The 26,631-nt window shown below is 38.5% G+C and overlaps 1 protein-coding gene across 2 annotated transcripts in view; it reads right to left on the minus strand.

Moving 5' to 3' along the window:
* Positions 1–26,631, minus strand: part of LOC136260739 (uncharacterized) — a 226,248-nt gene that overhangs the window by 72,240 nt on the left and 127,377 nt on the right. For both annotated transcript variants that reach the window (XM_066054604.1, XM_066054597.1), the window contains exon 4: positions 810–1,184. In XM_066054604.1, the coding sequence (XP_065910676.1) occupies positions 810–1,184 (375 nt within the window). The remainder of the gene's footprint in view (positions 1–809; positions 1,185–26,631) is intronic.

Below are 26,631 nucleotides of genomic sequence, written 5' to 3' on the forward strand. Positions count from 1 at the left end.
AGCAAACAATAGACAGACAGCTACAGTAAAAAAATCACTGTGAAAGGTACTTTTATTATATGGAGAATATACATTTTATAACTGTGATTGATATGCGTACACTGATCACATCTGTATACAAGTGTACTCAAACTGAATCTATGTGTACCATCCTTTGAGTAGCACCCATATATACAGTACATACACCTCTTTATGTATACATGATACACAATGTAATTCAATACATTCCATACAACACAATATTAATATTCATAGAAATTCCATAACACCAACTTTCCCAGACAGCTAAAGTCCATTCATCAACATACAGTACCAGACTACTCTAAAGAACATATATACACTACACCTGATGCCAAATTACTCTAATAGAACAATCACTCATATTGTTAGGATATAATCAAGGGTTCAAATAACATTCGAATAATCAAGGTCCCACTGTATCTATATACTCTGTGTATTTGGCATATGTAATGCTGTTAAATACTATTTGATAGCATTTTGGATTACAGGGTGTAAAGCTGGTGAAACGAGAGGTGGGTGGGCAGATTACAAGCTGTCTTCACTCCACGCCACTGCTATGACACATGGTGCTACTTATCACATATATAATTTCAATAAGCGCACACTCATGTGCACGTGATGTAATTGCAATTAGCGACACTGACTCGTTCAACTGATGGATTACTGTTTAACTACAGCCCTACCTACATTAACTTAGTTTAAGGTCTTAAACTTCAGTTTTTATATACAATGAAAGTCGGTGTCCAAACATAGCAATCTAAAAACTTTAATAAATGATATCCTATTACCTGTAGGTGTTGTTATTGTCATCCTTGGACTGAACAAATCAATTGACGCAGTGTATATCACTGATGATGATAATGATGTAGAGGGTCCAACCATTGGAGTCATCACAATAGTGGAAACCATGAAAACTTCACTGTTCATACCAGGTAGTCCACAGCTGTTAATACTGATTAAAATCACTTCATAAGTTGCATCAGGTGTTAATCCCATGATAGTACGCATTGCCTGTCGTGTTGGAGCATCTTTGTTGCCATCTATACCAATGCCCTTTACGCTTACAATGTAACTATCAGCATCATCTACCTCATCCCAGTGTACAACAAATGATGTAGCATAAATGTCACTAAATCTGATGTTCATCGGAACACCAGGCAGATCTGTGGTGGAGTACAGATACACAAGATATAATATACAAGTAAAGTAGTGACATACATATGCATATGTACATATTTGTGTTTATAATTGCGACCACGCCTGCGAAAACAAGGCACCAGTATGCGAAATAACTTTTCAGACATGTACTCACCATGACGATTCTAGAAATCAAATGCAAGGGAGCACAACATAAAAGTTGTTGTATGGATACATGCTTTAAAGTAGAATTTCATGAGAGTCTGGGGGTGTAACTCCAAAAGTTGTATGATTTTTGTAATTTAAAGGCATTAAAATTGCTAAAATTAGTAAAGCTACCTCATTTTTGAAGCCATATTAGATCAAAGTGTTTTGGGTTTTGTTGCCCTTCAAAATCAACCAAAAAAACAGTCTCAGCTAACAGTTTAGCAGTATATTGGTTAAGCTTAACCAAGTCTTAAGAATGACCCCAGATCTTTCCAACAAGTTTCTATAGATTTTTATGTAAAATGTCCTGTTTAACTGAATTTTCTACTAACTGCCCAACTAATTAACTGATGCCTTCATCCAAGCATAAATTGACAATGCATAAGTCTACAAGATTGATTTTTTTACTGTTCGACATCATGTCATCAAAACACACGCCTTTTTGCCAATTGCAATAAGTACAATACACATATCATGGACTTACGTTTGTCCTCCTTTGTGTCCCAAATATTTTCACTGAGAACACAAGGTGTTGATTCATGGTAATGTGATACAGCTTCCCTGGTAACTATTACACTTATAGCCTGTATTCTCCATAGTGATTGCAGAGAAACTTCTCACACTGTTCTTCATTCGTATCGCTGTGTAAAGGGCGGAATATAGCTGAAGGCGAAGCATAATGGCCACTGCACTTTTCAATAATTGATTGCTAGGCACGTGTTCAGATGCAAAATTAATTAGCCTTAATTTTATGGCATACATGGCACCATTCTTTCTTTTGATGTAATATGCTGGGTTCATTAGTCATAAGTATGTTCTTAATGTCAGTTGGTTACAAGTGCTGGCTATTTGACTAGTAATTGGGGAATGAATGAAGAATTTGGCAGGAGGTCCCAGAAAAGCTGGCGAAGCTCACATATATGACAACCAGCATATTTGCAAAGATATAGCATATTTACAGGTTACCTGATTTGAAGACATGTATACTGATTCTATCATCAGTCTCTTTTGGGGTTGGATGGGAGTCAGGACAGCTCCATGGCCTGGGACCTGGTCACACCTCTCCAGGTGGACAGAGTATGAAGTGGGTGGGTTCAAGTCTACTTTGACAGTCAATATCGTACATGCTCAAATTACCCACCAAATTCTTGGTTGGACTATTACTCTTGCACATGTGCTGCAGGGCTTGGACTACGGATACCCATAAATGCTGCTCTATGACCTCCCTTTATTAACTCCAGTTAACCCTCATTTTAAAAAGTAAAAAAAACAGTAGTAGAAATCTTAAGTTGGAAAAAAATATGTTTAAAAGTAGTGAAACAATGGAATAGCAAAGAAGTTGATCTAGAGAGGTTGCCTAATTCAGTCATGGTAATAGACTAAAGTACAGTATCATACACTACGATAGTAGTGTATAGTAGGGACCACAAAGCAGTAGGTGTGGCCCACGAAATAACATCACTCAAAAACAGCCTCAATTTTCCCAGACAACGATGAGGCAGTATTGGTTAAGTAAAACTAATCCCAAACAAGCTTTCAGATCGACCCGAAATGCTTTCAATAAGTTGCTACGGAATTTTAAAAATTTTTTATACAATAGAATTTCTAATGACTGCCTGACTGACTGACTGATGCCTTCAGACAAGCATAACTCAATAACGGCTAAGGCTACGGGCTTGATTTTTTCACTGTTCGACGTTGCTTCAGCCCGAGAGGTGCTTTTTGGCATACTGCAGTACATACAATGCATTCTTCATGGACTTACCAGTGTCCTCCTTTGTGTCCCATTCATCTTTGCTGACAGCGAAAGTGTCGATTTGCTGGTAGCACATGATGGCTCCCTTCGTAACGAAAATTGTCTGTATTTTTCATAGTGGCTACTTCGATTGCAGAGGTGTTTTTAAAACAGTTTTTGATTCGTACTACTGTGTAACGGGTTGAACATAGCCAACAACGAAGCGTAATGGGTACTTCACTTTTAAGAAGATAATTTATATAACTGGGGCGCGTGGCACCAACCCTTTCTTTTGGTATGTGTGGGTTGCAGAGATGTTTTTCGAGCAGCTCTTGATTCATACTGCTGTCTAATGGTTTGAACATAGCTGACAATGAAGCGTAATGGATACTTAACTTTTCAGACAATATAGCTGGTGCGCACAGCACCATTTCGAATGCAGTATGCATCACCAATCATAATAAAATTATTTACAAAAAAGTTCACAAACAAGTATTTCAAAAAAATTGGAATTTATAACTAGAGTAGGGACCATGGCACATCGATAAAAAGTACTGAAACAAGCTAGAGTATATAGTGTATGATATTAAATTTCAGTAAAACAATAAGAAGTGTTATATCCCTATTGTGCATTCCATTATGGTATCTTGGAGCACAGTAGGGATATAACACTTCTTATTGTTTTACTGTGATTTAATATCGTGCACTACTCCAGCTAGTTTCAGTACTTTTTATCGATGTGCTATGGTCCCTACTCTAGTTATAAATTCCATTTTTTTTGAAATACTTGTAGAGATTAATTGTCCATTAGGATATCTTCATTAGGTGTAGTCAAATTTTCTTGTTTCATTACTTTTTTGTTATTCTTTAATCCCTAATACAACTTAAAAGTTCTAATTTTTCATTTTACTTGTCATATCAAGACACACGGTAGTGTGTCGTGCGGCCCAAGAAGCCGGCGCGTAACACCCGTAGTATATTGACAGGAAGAAAGAAAACGCAATTTTCGCAACTCTGTAGCTCTGTGCATCCTTGATGAAACAAGACGATTTTTGCTGTGGACACTCCCTCCACCTTCAGCACTCCACATTCCAAATTAGAGCGAAATCCCTTCACGAATTCCCGAGATATGCGACTTCAAAAATTGGCTTAGTTTCTTCATATTTTTTTTTCTTCTTATTTTTCTTCCTCTTTTCGCACACTTACAAAAACTGCTATAAAACGCGAACGCCATATCCGATTGCCTTGAAATTTGGCACACAGAAGGGGGATATAAAGGCGCATCTCTGTACCAACTGTGGCTAGGATACAATAAACAGGAAAAGAGTTATGATCGATTATTCACGAAAAATAACACCAATATGTTGTCACGCCTACAGGGTAAACCGCGTATGGGAAGAAGCTGAAAATCGGTGGGTAATTAGGTTAACTATTGAACCTCAAACCTTTTGTGGTTTGAAAGAAATCGAGCTGAAAACCAGGAAGATACAACGAAAAAACCAACAGTGTGTAACAATTACGGAATCGAGATTAGCTAATAAAAAACGACTACTTGCCACGCCTACCAGATAAACCGCTAAGGGGAATGCTTTGAAAATCGCTGTATAGATTGAGTAATCATCTTAGAAAGGCTCTTCAATGGTGTAGAAGAATCAGACTTAAAGCCACGGAGTTATAACACGAAATCCAACTAGGTGCAGCAAGTGCGAGATCGAGATACTCTAATGGAGCAGTCATCCTAATAGAGCAGTCATCCTAATAGAGCAGTCACCCTGAAGAGAATTCAAGAGATCAGCTAGAAACAAGCAACCTGTATAGAGATCAGCTAGAAACAAGTCACCCTGTAGAGAGATCAGCTACAAACAATTCACCCTGTAGAGAGATCAGCTGAAAAAGTTACCTTATAGGGAGTTCATGCAACTATGGAAAGGGATAGTTCAGCTAGAAGAAATCACCTTGTAGAGTTCAACTACAAAGAAACTACCATGTAGAGAGTTCAACTACAAACAAATCGCCCTGTAGAGAGATCAATAGAAGAAGTTACCTTGTAGAGAGTTCAGCTACAAAGAAACCACCATGTAGAGAGTTTAGCTGCAAACAAATCACCTGTAGAGAGTTCAGCTACAAACAAATCTCCCTGTAGAGAGATCAGCCAGAAGAAGTTTCCTTGTAGAGAGTTCAGCTACAACCAAATCACCCTGTAGAGAGATCAGCTAGAAGAAGTCACCTTGCAGAGAGTTCAGTTAGAAAGAAACCATCATGTAGAACGTTCAGCTACAAACTAGTGACCTTGTAGAGACATCAGCTAAAAGAAGTTACCTTATAGAGAGTTCAGCTACAGAGAAACTATCATGTAGAGAGTTCAGCTGCAAACAAATCACATGTAGAGAGTTCAGCTACAAGCAAATCTCCCTGTAGAGAGATCAGCTAGACGAAGTTCCTTGTAGAGAGTTCAGCTACAAACAAATCACCATATAAAAAGATCAGCTAGAAGAAATTACCTTGTATAGAGTTCAACTACAAAGAAACCATCATGTAGAGAGTTCAGTTGCAAACAAAACACCTGTAGAGAGTTCAGCTACAAGCAAATTTCCCTGTAGAGAGATCAGCTAGAAGAAGTTTCCTTGTAGAGAGTTCAGCTACAAACAAATCACCCTGTAGAAAGATCAGCTAGAAGGAGTCACCTTGTAGAGAGTTCAGTTACAAAGAAACCATCATGTAGAGAATTCAGTTACAAACTAGTGACCTTGTAGAGACATCAGCTAAAAGAAATTACCTTGTAGAGAGTTCAGCTACAAAGAAACCACCATGTAGAGAGTTCAGCTGCAAACAAATCACCTGTAGAGAGTTCAGCTACAAACAAATCTCCCTGTAGAGAGATCAGCTAGAAGAAGTTTCTTTGTAGAGAGTTCAGCTACAAACAAATCACCCTGTAGAAAGATCAGCTAGAAGAAGTTACCTTGTGGAGAGTTCAGCTACAAAGAAACCAAGTTGTAGAGAGTTCAGCTGCAAACAAATCACCTATAGAGAGTTCAGCTACAAACAAATCTCCCTGTAGAGAGATCAGCTAGAAGAAGTTATCTTGTAGAGAGTTCAGCTACAAAGAAACCATGATGTAGAGAGTTCAGCCGCAAACAAATCACCTGTAGAGAGTTCAGCTACAAACAAATCTCCCTGTAGAGAGATCAGTTAGAAGAAGTTTCCTTGTAGAGAGTTCAGCTACAAACAAATCACCCTGTAGAAAGATCAGCTAGAAGAGTCACCTTGTAGAGAGTTCAGTTACAAAGAAACCATCATGTAGAGAGTTCAGCTACAAACTAGTGACCTTGTAGAAACATCAGCTAAAATAAATTACCTTGTACAGAGTTCAGCTACAAAGAAACCATCATGTAGAGCCTCGCTCCAGGTATGTTCACAAGCCATCTTTGGCAGGTTTTAGTAAACCTACTTTTTGAAACCTACCAACAATGGTTCAGGAATAATTATACCTCTGTAGACAGTTCAGCTGCAAACAAATCACTTGTAGAGAGTTCAGCTACAAACAAATCTCCCTGGAGAGAGATTAGTTAGAAGAAGTTTCCTTGTAGAGAGTTCAGCTACAAACAAATTACCCTGTAAAAAGATCAGCTAGAAGAAGTCACCTTGTAGAGAGTTCAGTTACAAAGAAACCATCATGTTGAGAGTTCAGCTGCAAACAAATCTCCCTGTAGAAAGATCAGCTAGAAGAAGTCACCTTGTAGAGAGTTCAGCTACAAAGAACCATCACGTAGAGAGTTCAGCTACAAAGAAATCTCCCTGTAGAAAGATCAGCTAGAAGAAGTTACCTTGTAGAGAGTTCAGCTTCAAAGAAATCACCCTGTAGAAAATTCAGCCACAAACAAATTGCCCTGTAGAAAGATTGGTTAGAAGAAGTTACCTTGTAGAGAGTTCAGCTACAAAGAAACCATTCTGTAAAGAGCTCAGCTGCAAACAAATCACCTGCACAGAATTCAGCTACAAACAAACCACCCTGTAGAGAGATCAGCTAGAAGAAGTTACCTTGTAGATAGTTCAGCTACAAACAAATCACCCTATAGAGAGATCAGCTAGAAGAAGTTACCTTGTAGATTATTCAGCTACTAACATTTCACCCTGTAGAGAGGGCATCAAGAAGAAGTCACCTTGTAGAGTGTTCAGTTACAAAGAAACCACCATGGAGAGTTCTGTAATAAATATATGTATTATATATATAATTTGTGCATTTACTGATAAAATCAGAAATATTTAAAGTACATCTGCTTCATCTTTTCTTCTTCCTGTGGTAAAGAAAAAAAAGACAGGTTAAAAAAGTCCCAAAGCCGGCCAGTGGTATACAAATACAAAAAGAAATGAAGTCTAATCCAAAACAGCCAAGCTGTAAAAAAACAGTGCAACCCTCAAAAAGGCTATAGTGAAAAAAGATGTGAAATCCAAGGTGGCGGCCAAGAAATGGCTGTGATGGTAGGTTAATGGTAAAAATTTTAATAACGGAAATTTAGGTGAATTTTTTTGCCAAGACCAAGCGGCACAAAAATTCACCTGAATTGTCGTTATTAAAATTTTTACCATTAACCTACCATCACAGCCATTTCTTGGCCGCCACCTTGGATTTCACATCTTTTTTCACCATAGCCTTTTTGAGGGCCGCACTGTTTTTTTACAGCTTGGCTGTTTTGGATTAGATATAAAATTCATGGACACTAACATTGGGAATCTATGCTGCAACTTTCCTCCGAGAGTTTTCAAAACTTAATTTTCAACTATGGGGGAGGGGTCCCCTACCTCCCTTAAAATCCCCTTTGGCACTGACACATTGTCAGGACATTGTGAAAGTTGAGTGGATATCAAATGATTTACAAGGACATTTTAACTTTTTGTTGTCCATTCCTGCATGTGTTTCTGCCACCTTAGCAGTGGTGGATACAGTGGGGTTGCAATGGTTTCAGCTGAAACCCCCTCTGAAAAGTGTGCGTGCCCCTAATTTATTTATGAATTGTGTGAGCAATAAAATCACCAACAGTTATGCATAGTGCATCACATTGGTACCTTTTCTACTGGTCAAACTTCATACTTTTAATTATAAAATCACTAAAAATGGCATTATGGTGTTGAAGCGTGTTAAGTGCCTCTAAAAATAATATAGTTTTAGTACTGTTTTGCTTTCTGCAAAGGCCTGGATCAACTATGAAACAATGTTTTGGAGCGATTTTTATGATTCACTATAGATCTATGTAGCTATAGGCCACTGAGCTATAAGACTGAGTTAACAACCCCAGCTGGACTATAGCTAAGTGGGATCACAGTTATTGAAAACTTCCTGAACCTGAAACCCCCTCTGAAAATTTCTACATCCGTCACTGCTTAGATGTTTGTTTAAAGCATTGGAGTCAAGATACATTACTGTACTGTACCAACTGATCACTACTTAACCTCCTACGTATATACTTAAAAGCTTTTTGTGAAATGAATTTGTTTTAATACTACATGTAGCTATGTGGAAGGGGTGTATCTGTAACCCAAGTTTGATACCTTGGCAAGTCCCTTACCTAGTACAGCTAATCCGGTGAACAACCCAGTGGGGGTTCATACATAGTTATACATGCATTCACAAAATTGCTGTTTTTAAGTGCATGGCATGGCTAGCTACAGCTATTGACTCTTTTTTATGTACACATATAGAATAAGCTGATCAGTCACCTTAGCCTACAAAAGCTCCCTAGTTACTGATGCATAAATACTAGCTATTGATTGTGAGATTTCAGACTACACTAACATACCTAGGGATGTTGCAATTCACAATATACATAATTACACCCAATTGAACTGTTAGACTACTTCTCACAATGACACCAGCTCATCCACTCAGACTGCAACACTATAGAGGAACCATTTTCTATAATCACCGAATTCTCCCACACTCTGCTGAGTACTCCCAAAGACAAAGTATTATACTCTCTATATTGTATCCTCGGTTGTATCACAATAAATTTGGGTAGTACTAGTGATTATTCAGCAACACTGAGTTCACTGAAGTAGCTGGCAGTATTGAGTATTATAATTCCAACTTACAGTACCACCCAAATATAACTTTCTTCATAGTGCATACATTTTGCATGTATTGCCACACGCTTGAACTAAACATACACATGCAGTTTGTCTGGGTACACACGATTACGCATGTGAAGGTATGCAGCAGTGCCAAATGCGTGAAGGTGGCATCCATGCAGTAGCACGACTACATGCGTAATGCATGCAGACTGTAGTATGTGCGTAAAAAATTCCCAGTTGCTCATATTTCACGTACCTATGTTCTTTCACTGTAGATCACAACCAGTGATATCTGTGGACACCAGCTCTAGCTACCACTAAATAGACTGCACCATCGCTCATCAATGTTGTGGCTGTAACGAAGTACAGTACAGCTGTAACACTGGAATGCGGTGCCATGATCTGGGTAATTCTCCACAGGAATTTCTTAGTTCCAGTGGTGGCTGCCAACCCACCTTAAGAGGCCATAAACCAAGATAAGGAACTGAATAGCCTATACAGTAGCTATACAGCATGATTTAGCTACCCAGTTGCTCATAATCACGTATGCTGTGTTCTTTCACTGTAGACCATGACTAGTATAACCTGTGGATGCCATCCCTAACTACTACTGAAATGATTGTACCATGGGTGGGGCACGTGTCACAGTCATAACAATGTACAATACAGTTGTAACCTTGTAAAGCGGTACCATAGATCTCTCAGTTCCAGTGGAAGCTTCTAACTCACCCTAAGGAGCCATAGACCAGGATTATGATATCCAAATATAGAGTCTCTAGACTCACATGTATAGATTTTTTAGTACATGCATATTGTGTTTAATACTATGTGTAGTTGCACCACATGTGTGTGAAATTGAGCAATACTGTAGATAGATCTGTATACAATAAACAACCATCACTATAAGTCTGATGCAACTAATCACACTTCATCAATATTTATTTTGGGCAGACAATCTCTGTGTTTCAAGTTAAATGTAGTGACTTATAATCAGCAAGTTTACCTTTATATGTCAGACTTGCTGTATTGAAATGCAAGGATTCATGGCAATTAAGTCAAGCTGTGGAGATGGAGACATGGTAGATAGAATCTTTGTGGAGACGTGATGCTTTGTAGGCTTGTGTCGATTATGCTGGCATAATTTTTGGTATAATAGGGGATGAAAAGCATAAAGCATAATGCTGGCATAATGGAGCATAATTAGGACAAATTTCCGCCACAATAAGTATAACTTCTGCTATAACAGTCACTAAGTCAAGGGCTAACCTGTTTTGGATGGTGAAATGATCCCTAACAACGAGTAGTAAAATGCACTACCATCTTACTACAGGTTTACACTCAATGGAAAGGATGTTTTTCATTGTGGGTTTGAGTAATATAGGGCATATATGTATAGTCACATGCCAACTAGTACCAACGCATGAAAAAGCAGTTTAGCTGAGCTTCAATCATTGAATTTGGTATTATATTTCGCGTCTCATCGTCTGATTTTGTGATATGATGGATATGATTATTGGAAGCTTGATTGGAAGACAATACAATAGAAGCTCTGATACTAATAAAATTAGTGTTGAGTCAGTATAGCTACATGTAGCTAGTGAATGTCTGGACATTGAAACTAGTGAAGTCTACCGGGATTAATACCAAACCAGGAAGATATGTCAAAAGATCGAGACCCTCTAATAGAGCAGTCAAACACTCTAATAGTACAGTCATCACATGCAACAGAGAATGAGAACCATTTAAGTGTTTATCCCCATGTAGGAGGCTAATAATATTATGTTGTTGTTTTTTGCAAATACAAGTCACATATTATACTGAGCGGTTGCTGTCCTTTGAATACCAGTTACTAGAACTCAGAATTTAAATCAGAAACCATGCAAATATTTTATACACAATGATTAACTATTTGCATACAAGATCACAAAGATAATACTAGACAATAAAATGTCATGTCTACAGCTTCTGACAGACTATATACCTCTGCTCTAAAATGCCTGCTAACTATGGAGCACATCCCCTTTTCAAGCTAGTGTTATTATTTGTATGTTGCGTTTGAAGTGAAACTTCTCCATTTACATTCTATCATATGAAAAAAACTTATCTGTACAAAGAAAAACAAAATAAAAGCATAATGCATTTATGAAAAGCATAAAAACAAGCATAATAGGCAGAAAATTGGGGAAATGCCAATAACATAATAGGCAAATTTTGGAGCATAATAGACTCAAGCCTAGTGTTTTGTGGACAGTGTTAAACACAGCATTTTCATGCATGGCTGCCATGCCAGAATACTGTATTTCTTGATGCCTGAGCAAAGTGAGTTGATTCCCTGGATGTAGCTACGCCTCTGCTATGTGGTCAAAATTTGATTGTGTTGCCATGAAATATATAGTGGATCTATCATAAAGGTCATTTTAGTAAAGTATCTTGCTCATTCTAGCTTAAAATATAAGATGAATGTACAGGTGAATACCACAAGCAAGGGCTAACTGGTTATAAGTATGTTGTACTGCAATGAGGTAACTGAGACAGGTACATAGGCTGGCACAGCATAGTAATCTGTTAACCTCAGAGGGATGGCTTTGTGGTCACCACAAACCAACAACACATAATTTAATTACATGCCAATACCACTATGTCTGGCCTTCCTCCTAGCCTAATATATACAGGTAAGTAGAATACTAGGAAAAGAGGAACGGAAAGCAAGAATGACAACAACCATTAGAAACTGCTATGCATAGTATGCTTTGATCTTTGGCAGATAATGAGGTCTTTAAAACCATGAAGAAATCTGCTAGTAAGTTTCTAAAATGTTTAGAAACCTGTTAGCAGGTTTCTAACTAACTTTGTTACTACTACTGGCAGACAGGCCTCACACAGCATTGCAAATCTCACTTTCGACCATTGATTTGCTATACATGCTCTGCAACACATATACAGGCTAATAGCCCATAGACCAACAGAGCTTGACCTACTCCATTCCTTTTATAAGCACACCTACGCCAATTCGATTATGGGAGCTAGACTGTAACATTGTAGGTACGTTTGCTATCATAAACAGAGAATTTCAGACAGAAGTTCTATTTAATGTCTATCAGTGTTTCAAGCCTGTTTAATATGCTTTTACTGTACTTTAAACGGACTCCCTATTAAAAGAACTAAACAGGTAAGCTTTCTTGTAGAAGGTTTATTTGTTTCTTGTAAAAAAAAAGTTATGTAAGTGTGAAATTGTGTATATACTGGCTTAGTCACAGAAGGCTAGCACCAGACCAAGTACTATTAACCATTGACAACAATCCACTCACTGATACAATTTACTTTAAACCCTTGATAGTGCTGGCTTTAACTTTATTGTCACAGTAGCTATCATTCTGTTTTTGATCCACCAGCTAACAGAAGCAGCAATAATGTAGCTAGTTACAAGCTTTATTTCAAAAACACGTTCAATCTTTTCTACTGATCGCATGACTTGTTTTAACACTGACAATTTCGAACCGACATATAACTCAATCCCACAATAGTTCCACCCAAATAGCAATATATATAATGCCCGCATTTTCTAAGTCGGTTAGGAACCACACCCTCGGCTCTTCATGTTTTAGAAACCTTGCTTTGCTCGGTTTCAAAACCACGAAGAGCCTCAGTATAGGTTCCTAACCTATACATGGAAAATACCTGATAATAGTCATCATGTCAATATACAGGTTGGATTTTGCAGCACAATGCTTCTTTGTAGCATTGTTGGATCCTCCCACTAAACATCCTTCCACTACCCAATTATCTGTGTAGTTTGCCAAATGTGTTTACAGCTACTGCAAGATTTTGACATGTGTTGAGGATGTTAGGAGTAGACAGGAAGTGATTTGTTGTCAGAATCAATTATCATCTGATAGCATCAGTTGTTTATGCATTCTATGCTAATCAATGAAGATATCATGGTTAAATTAGGGATACAACAGGGGTGCTTCCTAGCACATACCCAGAACAGGCTTGAATCCATCCAAGGCTTTAATCCATCCACAACTATTTATAGTTAAACAAGCACATTCCTTGTCTTGTCCTTACTTCAAATGCTTGAAAATTTCAACAGAATTTATGTGCTCGTTTATATTTCGCTGTATGAGGTAGCTAGAGTGGAATTTAATAATAGGTGGGATTGATGATAACTGCTTTTTGTGCATGGAAGCAGGTTTAGATGGTGATGGTGGCCCTTGGTGGAGTAGAAGGCACCATGTGCCAATGTTTGCATATACACATCTGTTTAAATTGCATGGTGTTATGCAATTGTGTAAACTTATGTAGCAAAGCAAGTTTATATGAGCGAGCACTATATGTGACTGGGCCTGCAAAAATAGGGCATGTGGGCACAAACTACGCTCCGCCATATAGCATCTCATATCTCAGTAGTGGGATAGAATACTTTTATTCTGTAACTTGTACGGTAAAGTCAACCAAATGTTCAATAATTGCTGAAAAGTTCATGGCCAAACAGTATTGGAATACAAAGCTATGATGCAATAAAATTTGAAAAAGTAGCCAATTTTATGTGCCCACATGCCCTATTTTCGCAGGCCCGGTCGCATATATTGATGCTACCAACAATTCACTATTTCACACCACAACTGATTGTACAAAGAAAACAAAGCTTATCTATACCTACTAGTGTTAATAACTTTACAAAAGGTGTTGATTATATACACAAAAACATAAAATAAACTATAGTAGCTAGTGAGTACATTCAATCTATTACAGTCCGTTACATTATGTCCCTCCACTAAGAAGATGTCTCATCTTCAATATCTTACATAATATTGTAGTCTGTGTTGAGTGTCGTCTTGTCTCAGTGACAGGCTGGCTATGTACAGTGTGAGTACTATCTCCTGTAGTATCACCAGTGTGATGATCATTCGCTAAATAGTCTTCATCATCATCCACTAACTCTAGGTGAGTTCCTATAGGTGGTGGTGGTGTCTGTTTACTGCTTTTTGGTGAAGCCCCTTTTGTACTAGGGTGGTGACTGGGGATACCTGGTCACTATGATCTAGTCGAATATCTTTTGGACATGGCTTCAGTTAATTGAAGTGTGCCACTTGTCTCTGCTTTAGGCCCCCTTGCCTTTGCACCCTATATGTACACTCTGAGAGCTTCTTAATCACTATGAAAGGTCCACTCCATGGGTGGAATAGCTTCTCACTACTGTTCTTGGGTACCTTTGGGTTCAGTACCCAGACCAAATCACTTACTGCATGTGGATCATTGATAGACTTCCTATCATAGTACTCCTTCTGTTGCTCTTGTTGCACTTGAGCTGTTTTCGAGCTAGTTCAAAAGCAGATGAGAGTCGTTGATTCAGTTCAGCAACATATTCAGTTTGTGAGGCTGTCTGGTGTGACCTGAGCAGTGCCATACTGAACATCAATGGGTAAGGTTGCCTGATGGCCATAAATTAAATAAAATGGTGTGAGGCATGGACACTTCTATTGTATACATAGCATACTTTACGGATATGTTATTCCCAATTCCATGGGTTGTACTTGCAGTGAGTAGCTAACATATTTAACAATGTTCTGTTGAATAGTTCCACCATACCATCACATTAAGGATGATATGGTGTAGTCCTACTTTTATGAATACCCAATAGGTTGCAAACTTCTGACATTAGTTGTGACTCAAACTGTGGACTTTGGTCAGAATGCAATATTTGCTTGGGAATGGCATAACACATGTATACTAAGAACATTGGCAACAGTACTGACCTCCTGTTTGTACTGGCTTCCTCCTCCTCCAGTGTTAGTTAACTGTGAATGCTATCCCACTAGGGACCTGTGAGAACACTTAAAGCCTGTGGATTATTTAATGGATATTTAAGCTTCATTGCTTGTAAGCACAAGATTCAATACCAAAGATGTGAGAACATGCACTTGCATCTCAACTTGTGAGAATTATGCAGGAGGGGTGACAACACATGATGTAATCTTCCATGGTTGGGTGATCAAAATAGTAGCAGGCACTCAGGAATGTGATTACATATATCACTTATGTTTACTATATGTGCTACTGTGTATGTGTATCTTTTCCACCCACACACACTGTGCTGGCCATGCACTGTTTGTACATGCCCCGTTAGTAGATTGTCCCATTAGTGTATGTACCCGGGCCTATATAGTAATAATAATAATAATAATAATAATAATAATAATTATACAACCAAGCACTAAAGATACTACGAAATGTGGTTAAAATTACATCATTAATAATGAATAAATAATGAATGAATAAATAATAATGTTTGAGAAAACTACAAGGCCTAAGGCTTCGCACTTACCGGGAATAGAATCCATGTTGTATGAAGAGACAATTGTATAATGGGTGGGTGTTATTGTGGAAGTGATAGAAACGTACAACAATTCTATTTAATGCTGATCAAAACAATTAGCACGTGACACCCACTATTAATAGATCAGGCGGATTCTAGACAAGTGTACTACTGTTCATTTGTGTTTGAAAGTGGGCAACAGCGACTCCTTCGATTGGAAGATGAGTGGTTGCTACTCCTGCTTAATAAACAACATGATTGGAAGTTGCTACTAATCGCTGGAGGTTAGTTAAAACACTTTGATAGTCTTGTTTCTTTAGTCTCACATAACTAGGCTACCTTCACTCATGTATGGGATGGGAGAAAGCCTCACCTGGCAGGCCATTGTGCGAAGAAGGTGAAGTATCCAGCTGGTAAGTTAGTGTGATGATACACAGCTCTCCACCTGAAGCCTTTTAGTGCCAGGAGTGCCCAGACTGATCACTGATATGGGCCCTGAGAAACTGCCAAATTGCATCCCACATACTGAACGTTGATGGAGAGAACAAACAACATACACAAAATGTGCCCTTAGGCTATTAATTGCTATATGCATGGTTGTGCTTACTATTAACTGCTATTATTACATGTAGCTACAGTCTGCCACCATCGGCAATGCTCCACATACTTGTTATTGCATTTCAGCCACATTTGTTCTCCAATTTTTTTTTTTTGGCCTTGCAGCATATCCACAGCATCATGTGACCATTTTAGTACAAATGACCCAGCTCATGTTAAATATCAAGACACCCGGTAGTGTGTCGTGCGGCCCAAGAAGTCGGTGTGCAACACCCATGAGTATATTGACAGGAAGAACGAAAACTCACTTTTTGCACCTCCGTAGCTCTGTGCTGCCTTGATGAAACACGATGATTTTTGCTGTGGACATGCCCTCCAACTTCAGCACTCCACATACCAAATTTGAGTGAAATCGCTTCAAGCGTTCCCAAGATATGCGACTTCAAAAATTGGCTTAGTTTCTTCGTTTTCTTCTTTCTTCTTATTTTACTTCCTCTTTTCGCACACTTACAATAACTGCTATAACACGCGAACGCCATATCCGATTGCCTTGCAATTTGGCACACAGAAGGGGGGTATAACGGTGCATCTTGGTACCAACTTTGGCTGCAATACGATAAACAGACAAAGAGTTATGAGCGATTATTCACGAAAAATAACACCAATATGTTGTCACGCCTACAGGGTAAACCGCGTATGGGAAGAAACTGAAAATCGGTGGGTGAATAGGTTAACTATTGAACCTCAAACCTTTTGTGGTTTGTAACTGAACATTCTACAAGGCGACTTCTTCTAGCTGCTCTCTCTACAGGGTGAATTGTTTGTAGCTGAACGATCTACAAGGTAACTTCTTCTAGCTGATCTCTCTACAGGGTGATTTGTTTGTAGCTGAACTATCTACAAGGTAAGTTCTTCTAGTTGATCTCTCTACAGGGTGATTTGTTTGTAGCTGAATTCTCTACAGGTGATTTGTGACTTCTTCTAGCTGATCTTTCTACAGGGTGATTTGTCCGTTGCTGAACTCTCTACAAGGAAACATCTTCTAGCTGATCTCTCTACAGGGAGATTTGTTTGTAGCTGAATTCTCTACAGGTGATTTGTTTGCAGCTAAACACTCTACATGATGGTTTCTTTGTAGCTGAACTCTCTACAAGATAACTTCTTCTAGCTGAACTCTCTACATGGTGATTTCTTTGTAGCTGAACTCTCTACAAGGTGACTTCTTCTAGCTGATCTTTCTACAGGGTGATTTGTTTGTAGCTGATTTTTTTACAGGGTGATTTGTTTGCAGCTGAACTCTCTACATGGTGGTTTCTTTGTAGTTGAACTCTATACAAGGTGACTTCTTCTAGCTGATCTCTCTACAGGGTGATTTGTTTGTAGCTGAATTCTGTATAGGTGATTTGTTTGCAGCTGAGCTCTTTACAGAATGGTTTCTTTGTAGCTGAATTCTCTACAAGGTAACTTCTTCTAGCTGATGTCTCTACATGGTCACTAGTTTGTAGCTGAATTCTCTACATGGTGGTTTCTTTGTAACTGAACTCTCTACAAGGTAACTTCTTCTAGCTGATCTCTCTACAGGGTGAATTGTTTGTAGCTGATCTCTCTACAGGGTGACTTTTTTGTAGCTGATCTTTACACAGGTTACTTGTTTCTAGCTGATCTCTTGAATTCTTTTCAGGGTGACTGCTCTATTAGGATATCTTGATCTCGCACTGGCTACACCAAGTTGGATTTCGTGTTATAACTCCGTGGCTTTAAGTCTGATTCTTCTACACCATTGAAGAGCATTTCTAAGATGATTACTCCATCTATACAGCAATTTTCAAAGCATTACCTCAAGCGGTTTATCTGGTAGGCGTAGCAAGCAGTCGCTTTTTTATTAGCTAATCTCGATTGCATAATTGTTACACACTGTTGATTTTTTTCGTTGTATCTTCCTGGTTTTTAGCTTGATTTCTGTCAAAGAAACCACCATGGAGAGTTCTGTAATAAATATATGCATTATATATATAATTTGTACATTTACTGATAAAATCAGAAATATTTAAAATACATCTGCTTCATCTTTCCTTCTTCCTGTGGTAAAGAAAAAAGGATATGTTAAAATAGTCCCAAAGCCGGCCATAGGCCAGCTTTGGGGTATACAAATACAAAAGAAGTGAAATCTAATCCAAAACAGCCAAGCTGTAAAAAAAGAGTGCGGCCCTCAAAAGGCTATGGTGAAAAAAGATGTGAAATCCAAGGTGGCGGCCAAGAAATGGCTGTGATGGTAGGTTAATGGTAAAAATTTTAATAACAATAATTCAGGTGAATTTTGTGCCAAGACCTAGCGGCACCAAATTCACCTGAATTGTCGTTATTAAAATTTTTACCATTAACGTACCATCACTGCCATTTCTTGGCCGCCACCTTGGATTTCACTTTTTTTTCACCATAGCCTTTTTGAGGGCTGCACTCTTTTTTTACAGCTTGGCTGTTTTGGATTAGATATACATAACTCAGATATCAGTTGTAGGTGACAGACAGTTGAAATACTCTGCTTTTATCCCAATCTTACCGTGGTCTGCTAATACATCCCTTATGTATATAATTGTATTACTGTGCTTCTTTTCTACCTGCACATACTGTGTTCGCCACACACTGTTTGTACATGCCCCATCAGTAGGTTGTCCCCGTTGGTGATTGTACTTGGTTGTATTTGCCCTGGGCCTAGTAATTATACAACCAAGTACTAAAGATAATACGAAACACGGTTAAAATTACGTCATTAATAATGAATTAAATAAATAAATAATGTTTGAGAAAACTACAAGGCCTAAGGCTTCGCACTCACCGGGAATAGAATCCATGCTGTATGAATGTAATGGGCGGGTGCTGTCGTGGAGGTGATAGAAACGTACAACAATTCTATTTAACGCTGATCAAAACAGTTAACATGTGATGCCCACTATTAATCGCGCTATTAATAGACCAGACGGATTCTAGACAAGCGAACTACTGTTCATTTCTGTTTGAAAGTGGGCAACAGCGACTATTTCGATTGGAAAATGAGTGGTTGCTACTCCTGCTTAACAAACAACATGATTGGAAGTTGCTACTAATTGCTGGAGGTTAGTTTGTGTTGGTTAAAACACTCAGATAGTCTTGTTTCTTTAGTCTCGCGTAACTAGGCTACCTTCACTCGTGTATGGGATGGGAGAAAACCTCACCTGGCAGGCCATTGTGTGAAGAAGGTGCAGTTTCCAGCTGGTAAATTTTGTGATGATGCATAGCGCATCCCACATAGCTACTGAACGCTGATGGAGAGAACAAACACAACATACGCAAAATGTTCCCTTAGGCTGATAATTGCTGTGTGCATGATTGTGCTTGCTATTAACTACTATTATTACATGTAACTACAGTCTGCCGCCATCAGCAATGTTCCACATACTTGTGCACACTGACACATCCATAAAATTCTGGTGTTGCATTTCAGCCACATTTGTTCTCCAAATGTTTTTGGTCTTGCAGCATATCCATGGCACCATGTGACCATTTTAGTACAAATGACCCAGCTCATGTTAAATATATACATAACTCAGATATCAGTTGTAGGTGACAGACAGTTGAAATACCCTGCTTTTACCCCGATATTACCATGGTCTGCTTTTGGCAATTCCAGCCATGTCTTAATCCCAGTGCTCTAATCCATCCTCATTTAAACATACAGTATCATGTAAGCCAATTGTATACAATTGCATAAATTTAATGTAATAAGTATTCGTTGGATGTTTAAGCTTTACTGCTTGTAGGCATCAGATTCAATACCATGATTCTCACAATTTAAAGTGCAATTTCACATCTCCATGGTCGGATAATCACTGATTGTAATTGCATACTAATACATCCCTTATGTATATGTGCCAGTCAATTCCTCTAGAATTGTATTATAGTGCATCTTTTCTACCTGCACACACCGTGTTGGCCATGCACTGTTTATGCATGCCCCGTAGTAGGTTGTTTTGTTGGTGATTGTACTTGGCTGTATTTGATCCGGGCCTAGTTATACAACCAAGTAGTAAGAATAATACGAAATGCGGTTAAAATTACGTCATTAATAATGAATGAATAAATAAATAAATAAATAATAAATAATGTTTGAGAAAACTACGAGGCCTAGAAACATGAACTAAGCGGGGATAGATTCACCTGTGAATGAAGGCACAACCGTATAATAAGTACGCCTGTTTGTGCTGATGACTTTACTGTACGTGTAATTCTATATAATGCCCGGTACCACGCCCTTGTTTAATTACAGATTGCTCGAACGAGAAGATTAGTAAACGTCCGCGGAGAGGCCAGGCACCACTTTACTGGTAAGCAACAACATTACAAGTATGCTTAAATGTTTGTAACTGTGTATTTTGTGTGTAGGATATGCGCTCCAGGCGTCATGCAGTGAACGACCAGCTGATGACCAGTTGGGATACCAGCTGATGCGCTCATAAACTACCAGCTGGAACAGCAAGGTAATGAGTAATGTAATACTTGTACCGGTAGTTGTATTATAGGTCTACATCTTCATCCTTCATCTGGCTTGCTAGCGGCTGGAATTATTTTCATTATACCGGCACCTTCATCTGGCTTGCTGGCGGCTGGAATTATTTTCCACTCAGCTTAACTACTAGTCTACTGTGAGTCTGTAATAGCTAAACAAGAAGCCGATGCAGTGCTACATATACAACAATGTGTAACTATCTCCTGTATGTTGTGCATGGCTGTATGCATAATATTATAGACTGTGATCACTGTGCCAATGCCACACTGCTGATATACAGGTACATCACCAGTGGCCTCTAGTTACAACAGAGTCTGTTGTGCCGTATTGGCTTGATTGGGATCAATTGCTAATTGTGCCTTCACCATATCCCTTATTCTGCATAGCCTCACTTCACTGCTGAGTCATCTTCAGAGACACGTCACACCTACAATATATAGTTACTTTCAATATAGCTAACTTAATATGGTTTTTTGTGTAGGTTGTGTTTTAGTATTGTGGTTTTCTGATGCCAGTTAAACTCCCTTGCCTGCGTACGTATGTATATGTATCATTTCCACAGGTACACGCACACTGCTCTGATTGTTTCCTATGGCACTGTTTATACTTGCCCAATGGGTAGGTTGCAACGTTGGTGTATGTACTTGGTTGTATGTGACGCGGTCCTAGTAATAATAGTAATAATAATAATAATCTGTGATTGTGATTGATGCAGCTATTCCTGCAGATTTCAGTATAGTAGTAAAGGAACAAGAGAAAAATACAATATCAAAATATCAACATTTGAAGCTAGAATCACAAAAACTTCAAGCCATCAAAATTATGCCCATTGTTATTGGGGCACTGCACTCCTAACCTACTACAATATCTACAAGAGCTTCCAACAATACACAGGATTGGTCCATTGTTGAAAACTGCATTGCTGGGTTCCATTCATTTATTCAGAGAGTAGAGGTAGAACTCCAAACTTGAAACTTACAATTTGTAATTTAAATTGTTTTCAGTGTTGTTACCGTGTAATTGTACATAATTATACAACCAAGTACTAAAAATAATACGAAAAGTGGTTAAAATTACGCCATAAATAAATAATTAATAAAATTAATAATGTTTGAGAAACTACAAGGCCTAATGCTTCGCACTCACCGGGAATAGAATCCATGTTGTATGAAGAGACTATCGTATAATGGGCGAGTGTTTTTGTGGAGGTGATAGAAACGATACAATAATTCTATTTAACCTCGATCAAAACAGTTAGCACCTGACGTCCACTACTGATCAACCAGGCGGATACTAGACAGTGAATTATTGTTCAGTTGTGATTGAAAGTAGGTGACAGCGACTATTTCGATTGGAAGACGAGTGGTTGCTACACCTGCTTAATAAACAACAAGATTTGAAGTTGCTACTAATTGCTGGAGGTTGGTTTGTGTTAGTTAAAACACTTTTGATAGTGTTTCTTTAGTCTCGCATGACTAGGCTACCTTCACTTGCGTATGGGATGGGAGAAAACCTCACCTGGCAGGCCATTGTGCAAAAAAGGTGCAGTTTCCAGCTGGTAAGTTTGTGTGATGATGCGTAGCTCTCCACCTGAAGCCTTTTAGTGCCAGGAGTGCCTGGACTGATCACTGATATGGGCCCTGAGAAAACTACATAAATATTCACAGCCAAATTGCATCTCACGTACTTAACACTGATGGAGAGAACAAACATAACATACACAAAATGTGCCTTTAGGCTGATAATTGCTGTGTGCATGGTTGTGCTTGCTATTAACGGCTATTGTTATATGTAGCTACAGTCTGCTGCTATCAGAAATGTTCCACATACTTGTGCCCACTGACACATCTGGTATTGCATTTCAGCCACATTTGTTCTCCATTTTTATTTTTCATCTTGCAGCATATCCACGACATCATGTGATCATTTTAGTATATACAAATGACCCAGCTCATGTTAAATATATACATAACTCAGATATCAGTTGTAGGGACAGACAGTTGAAATACTCTGCTTTTATCCCAATCTTAAAGTGGTCTGCTCTTGGCAACTCCAGCCATGTCTTAATTCAGCGCTCTGATCCATCCTCATTTTAACATATCATGTAACACACATTGTGTACAAATGCAAAAATGTACCAGGTGTTCATTGGATGTTTAAGCTTCACTGCTTGTAGATGTCAGATTCAATACCATGATTTTCATAATTTAAAGTGCAATCTCACGTTCACACATCGCCATGGTCTGGTAATCAGAATTCATACTGATTGTAATTGCATAGTATATACATCACTTACGTTTACGCGCCAGTCAATTCCTCTAGAATTGTATTACTGTGCATCTTTTCGTCTTGCACACACTGTGTTGGTTATGCACTGTTTGTACATACCCCATTAGTACAGTAGGTGACTTTAAAAAGTTTACATTTGGTTTCGTAAAAACAATTGTAATTTAATAGTTTTACGGTTATCATTGTAATCACATAGTGATTTAGTGTGCCATACATTAGTCTCAATGGTAGGAGCGCAATTAATCCCAAATCGTATGGCCTTGTTTCTGTAATTGCACTGTAAAGTAGCCAATAAAATAGCAGAATGACAGAAACCTTTTAAGTGCAACAAGAAAGTGATATAATAAATAGTCAATCAAATAAGCTGGCAATAGAAGCCTTTTAAGTGCAACATATGTAGACATTTTGAGTAGCCAAACAGAATTGCTGACATGTGAAGCCTTTTAAGTGCAGCAACAAATGATGTGAGATGATGCAATCACCTGGTAGAAGTTAATGGCCACATAGAACTGGATAGATGTGTACTACAAACCATGAAGGGTGGTCACTATGTGATTAGTAGGCAATCACACACATTTTCATGCAATTATGGCAATCACACACATTTGAGTGCAATTATGGAATAATTACAATATGTTCAGGTGTTTACAACAAAACATGTCTAATTGCTACGTAGTTGTGTACACAACCACACCCAGAACAAATTAATTGGGTAACTAACAGCTAGACAAGTATTCAACAAGCTTGATAACAGAGGTAGTGAAATTTGTAACATTGCAGCTATCATGTAGCAGTCAATTAACAAAACAATAGTAACACAGTACTACAAGCTGTAAGCAATCATAACTGTTATAGCAATTACTAAGACAACTGTAAAAACTATAGTCTGTAAGCGTTCACCTGAGGCCCACCATATACAGTAATATCAAAGAAGTAAACACGTGTTCACTCCAAATGGTTTTGTACTGGAACAAGCATGTTTTCATGTTGTAAACATGTTTGTTCGCCTGAATGTATGGGATATGTTTAAAGCCTCATAACTCACTTGTTCTTGCCCGTATCAAAGTGCAACTACACTAAATGTATGGGATATGTTTAAAGCCTCATAACTCACTTGCTCTTTCCCGTATCAAAGCGCTTTTTTTGATTAACAATTCCAGCGTTTAAAGGGCTTCACAGTGCTACTAAATGTTTGGGCAGCTGGCCCATGTAACAAGAGTTATTAACAAGAAACAAGGGCTCAGGTGAATACGAACTAACTATAATCGTAATTACTAATAGTATTACTAATAGTATTACAATAGTTTCCTTGTGAACCATTTGTAAACTTTTTAAAGTCTCCTACTGTGGGTTAGTAGCAGCAAGTTGTAGCTTGCATGTAAATAGTAGGAGCAGGGGTATAGTTAGTAGGAGCAGGAGAAGGAGCAGCAGCAGTAGCAGTAGTTGCAGTAGCTAGGCTACAGCAGTAACAACTGTATAGCAGCAGTATGCATGCACTTCACAGGGAAACACAGATCCCAATGATATGAGTGCGGGAACAGGATAACTGTGACACCGATAGCAGGGCACTGTGAATATATATATATATATATATATAAAGAACTTTGCGTGGGAGTATCAAAGCAAAAAAGTGTTCTGTATTCGCCATAAATGCCCAAGTGTTCTATGTTGGGCAGTTATAGAACACTTTAATAGACCACCGTTCTATATCAGGTAGTTATAGAATTGCCAGGTCTATTTTGTAGGCCGATAGCCTACTTTGAGTGAGTAATCACTCATTGTGGCCAGTACAACCAATCAACCAACCCAGTGTAGGCTGATAGCCTGACTGCGCTGGCTGACCAGTCAACCCAACCAACCAGTAAGAGGAAAACCACTGGATTTAATTTATAGACAACACACTTGAAGATTTCGATGATGGTTGCTTGTGGTCAGCAGCAGTGAACGTTCTTAGTACGTTTTACTCACATAAACGGACGAGTCCTAGGAATATCACGGAAATATGCTTACCACAATCGAAAACTTTTCGTATTGAAAAGATGGACTAGACTCACAAAATGACTAATGAAGGCGCAGCACAGTGCAACGCTGGCGAAACACAGGTGGCCAGTACACCCTATTCTACCGATGATAACACTACTCCGTGAATTTCTAATTGTTCGTGTACCTCAAGTTGACAATTCTCTATACCAGATAAAGCGCTGCCTTTCGCTCGTGCTATACAGGAAATATAGCACTCAAAGAGTGGTCTCGAGACGAAACATAGTACTTGTCTTCGCCTCATGCTATATTTGTCTCTCGCCCACTCTTTTCGTGCTATATTTCCCGTATAGCACTCATGGCAGTGCTTTATCTAATACACATATATATATATATATATATCCATTGAAACGATCCATGCAATTGCATGGAGTGCTTGTTAGTCCACTAGTAACTACTTACGTATTGTGACATAGATTAGGCCCTAGATTCACAATTAGCCATTGTTCCAACTCTTTTTGCTTGTATAAAATTGAGTCCCGTCCCCTAAAATAGTAGTGTGACAATTTCCAGAATTGTTCCATTCTGTCTCAGAAAGCCTAACTTTAATGATGCTACTACTGTATGGGAGTAGCCATACTACAGCTTCATACTACAGCTTGGTTATATGCATAATTACGGAAGTATTACGATGTATACATTTTGTCTCTATGTTTATACTGTGGTATAACTATGTATGCACAGAGATAAAATTTTTTTACCTTCTCCATTCTGTAGAAAGACTGAGAAGTTGACTATCTGCAGGCATAGCTACATGGGTAGCCTGTGGCAGTAGACAAGCATCACAGTGTTAGTACTCTACATTGAAGCAACTCCCCATGGCTTCAGTTCAGGATGCCTCTAAGCCTTTTATATTTCAGATTGGTCAGTGATAGTTTTTTGGGGCGATAGCTATCCTCTACGGAAGCATGATGAAAGTGAATCAAAAAGCAGCACATGGGTTATAAGCTACGTACTCAGCTAGCTGTTATCTACAGGTGTACAAATGTCTATTTTTCCCAATTTCATTGTAACCATCATGAAATTATTATTATGGAAGTGTTTTACTCAGTTTACGTATATACGTAGCAGCTGTAGCTTACCGATCAAGACACACGGTAGTGTGTCGTGTGGCCCAAGAAGCCGGCGTGCAACACCCGTGAGTATATTGACAGGAAGAAAGAAAACGCAATTTTTGCACCTCCGTAGCTCTGTGCTGCTTTGATGAAACAAGACAATTTTTGCTGTGGACACTCCCTCCAACTTCAGTACTCCACATTCCACATTTGAGCGAAATCGCTTCACGAGTTCCCGAGAAATGTGACTTCAAAATTTGGCTTAGTTTCTTCGTTATTTTTTTTCTTCTTATTTTTCTTCCTCTTGTCGCACACTTTCAAAAACTGCTATAAAATGCGAACGATATATCCGATTACCTTGAAATTTGGCTCACAGAAGGGGGGGTATAAAGGTGCAACTCGGTACCAACTTTGGCTGGAATACGATAAACAAGCAAAGAGTTATGAGCGATTATTTACTAAAAATAACACCAATATATTGTCACGCCTACAGGGTAAACCGCGTATGGGAAGAGGCTGAAAATTGGTGGGTGAATAGGTTAACTATTGAACCTCAAACCTTTTTGTGGTTTGAAAGAAATCGAGCTAAAAACCAGGAAAATACAACGAAAAAACCAATAGTGTGTAACAGTTATGCAATCGAGATTAGCTAATAAAAAAA

This window comes from Dysidea avara, chromosome 1, assembly GCF_963678975.1.
Source record: "Dysidea avara chromosome 1, odDysAvar1.4, whole genome shotgun sequence".
NCBI classification, from domain to species: domain Eukaryota; kingdom Metazoa; phylum Porifera; class Demospongiae; order Dictyoceratida; family Dysideidae; genus Dysidea; species Dysidea avara.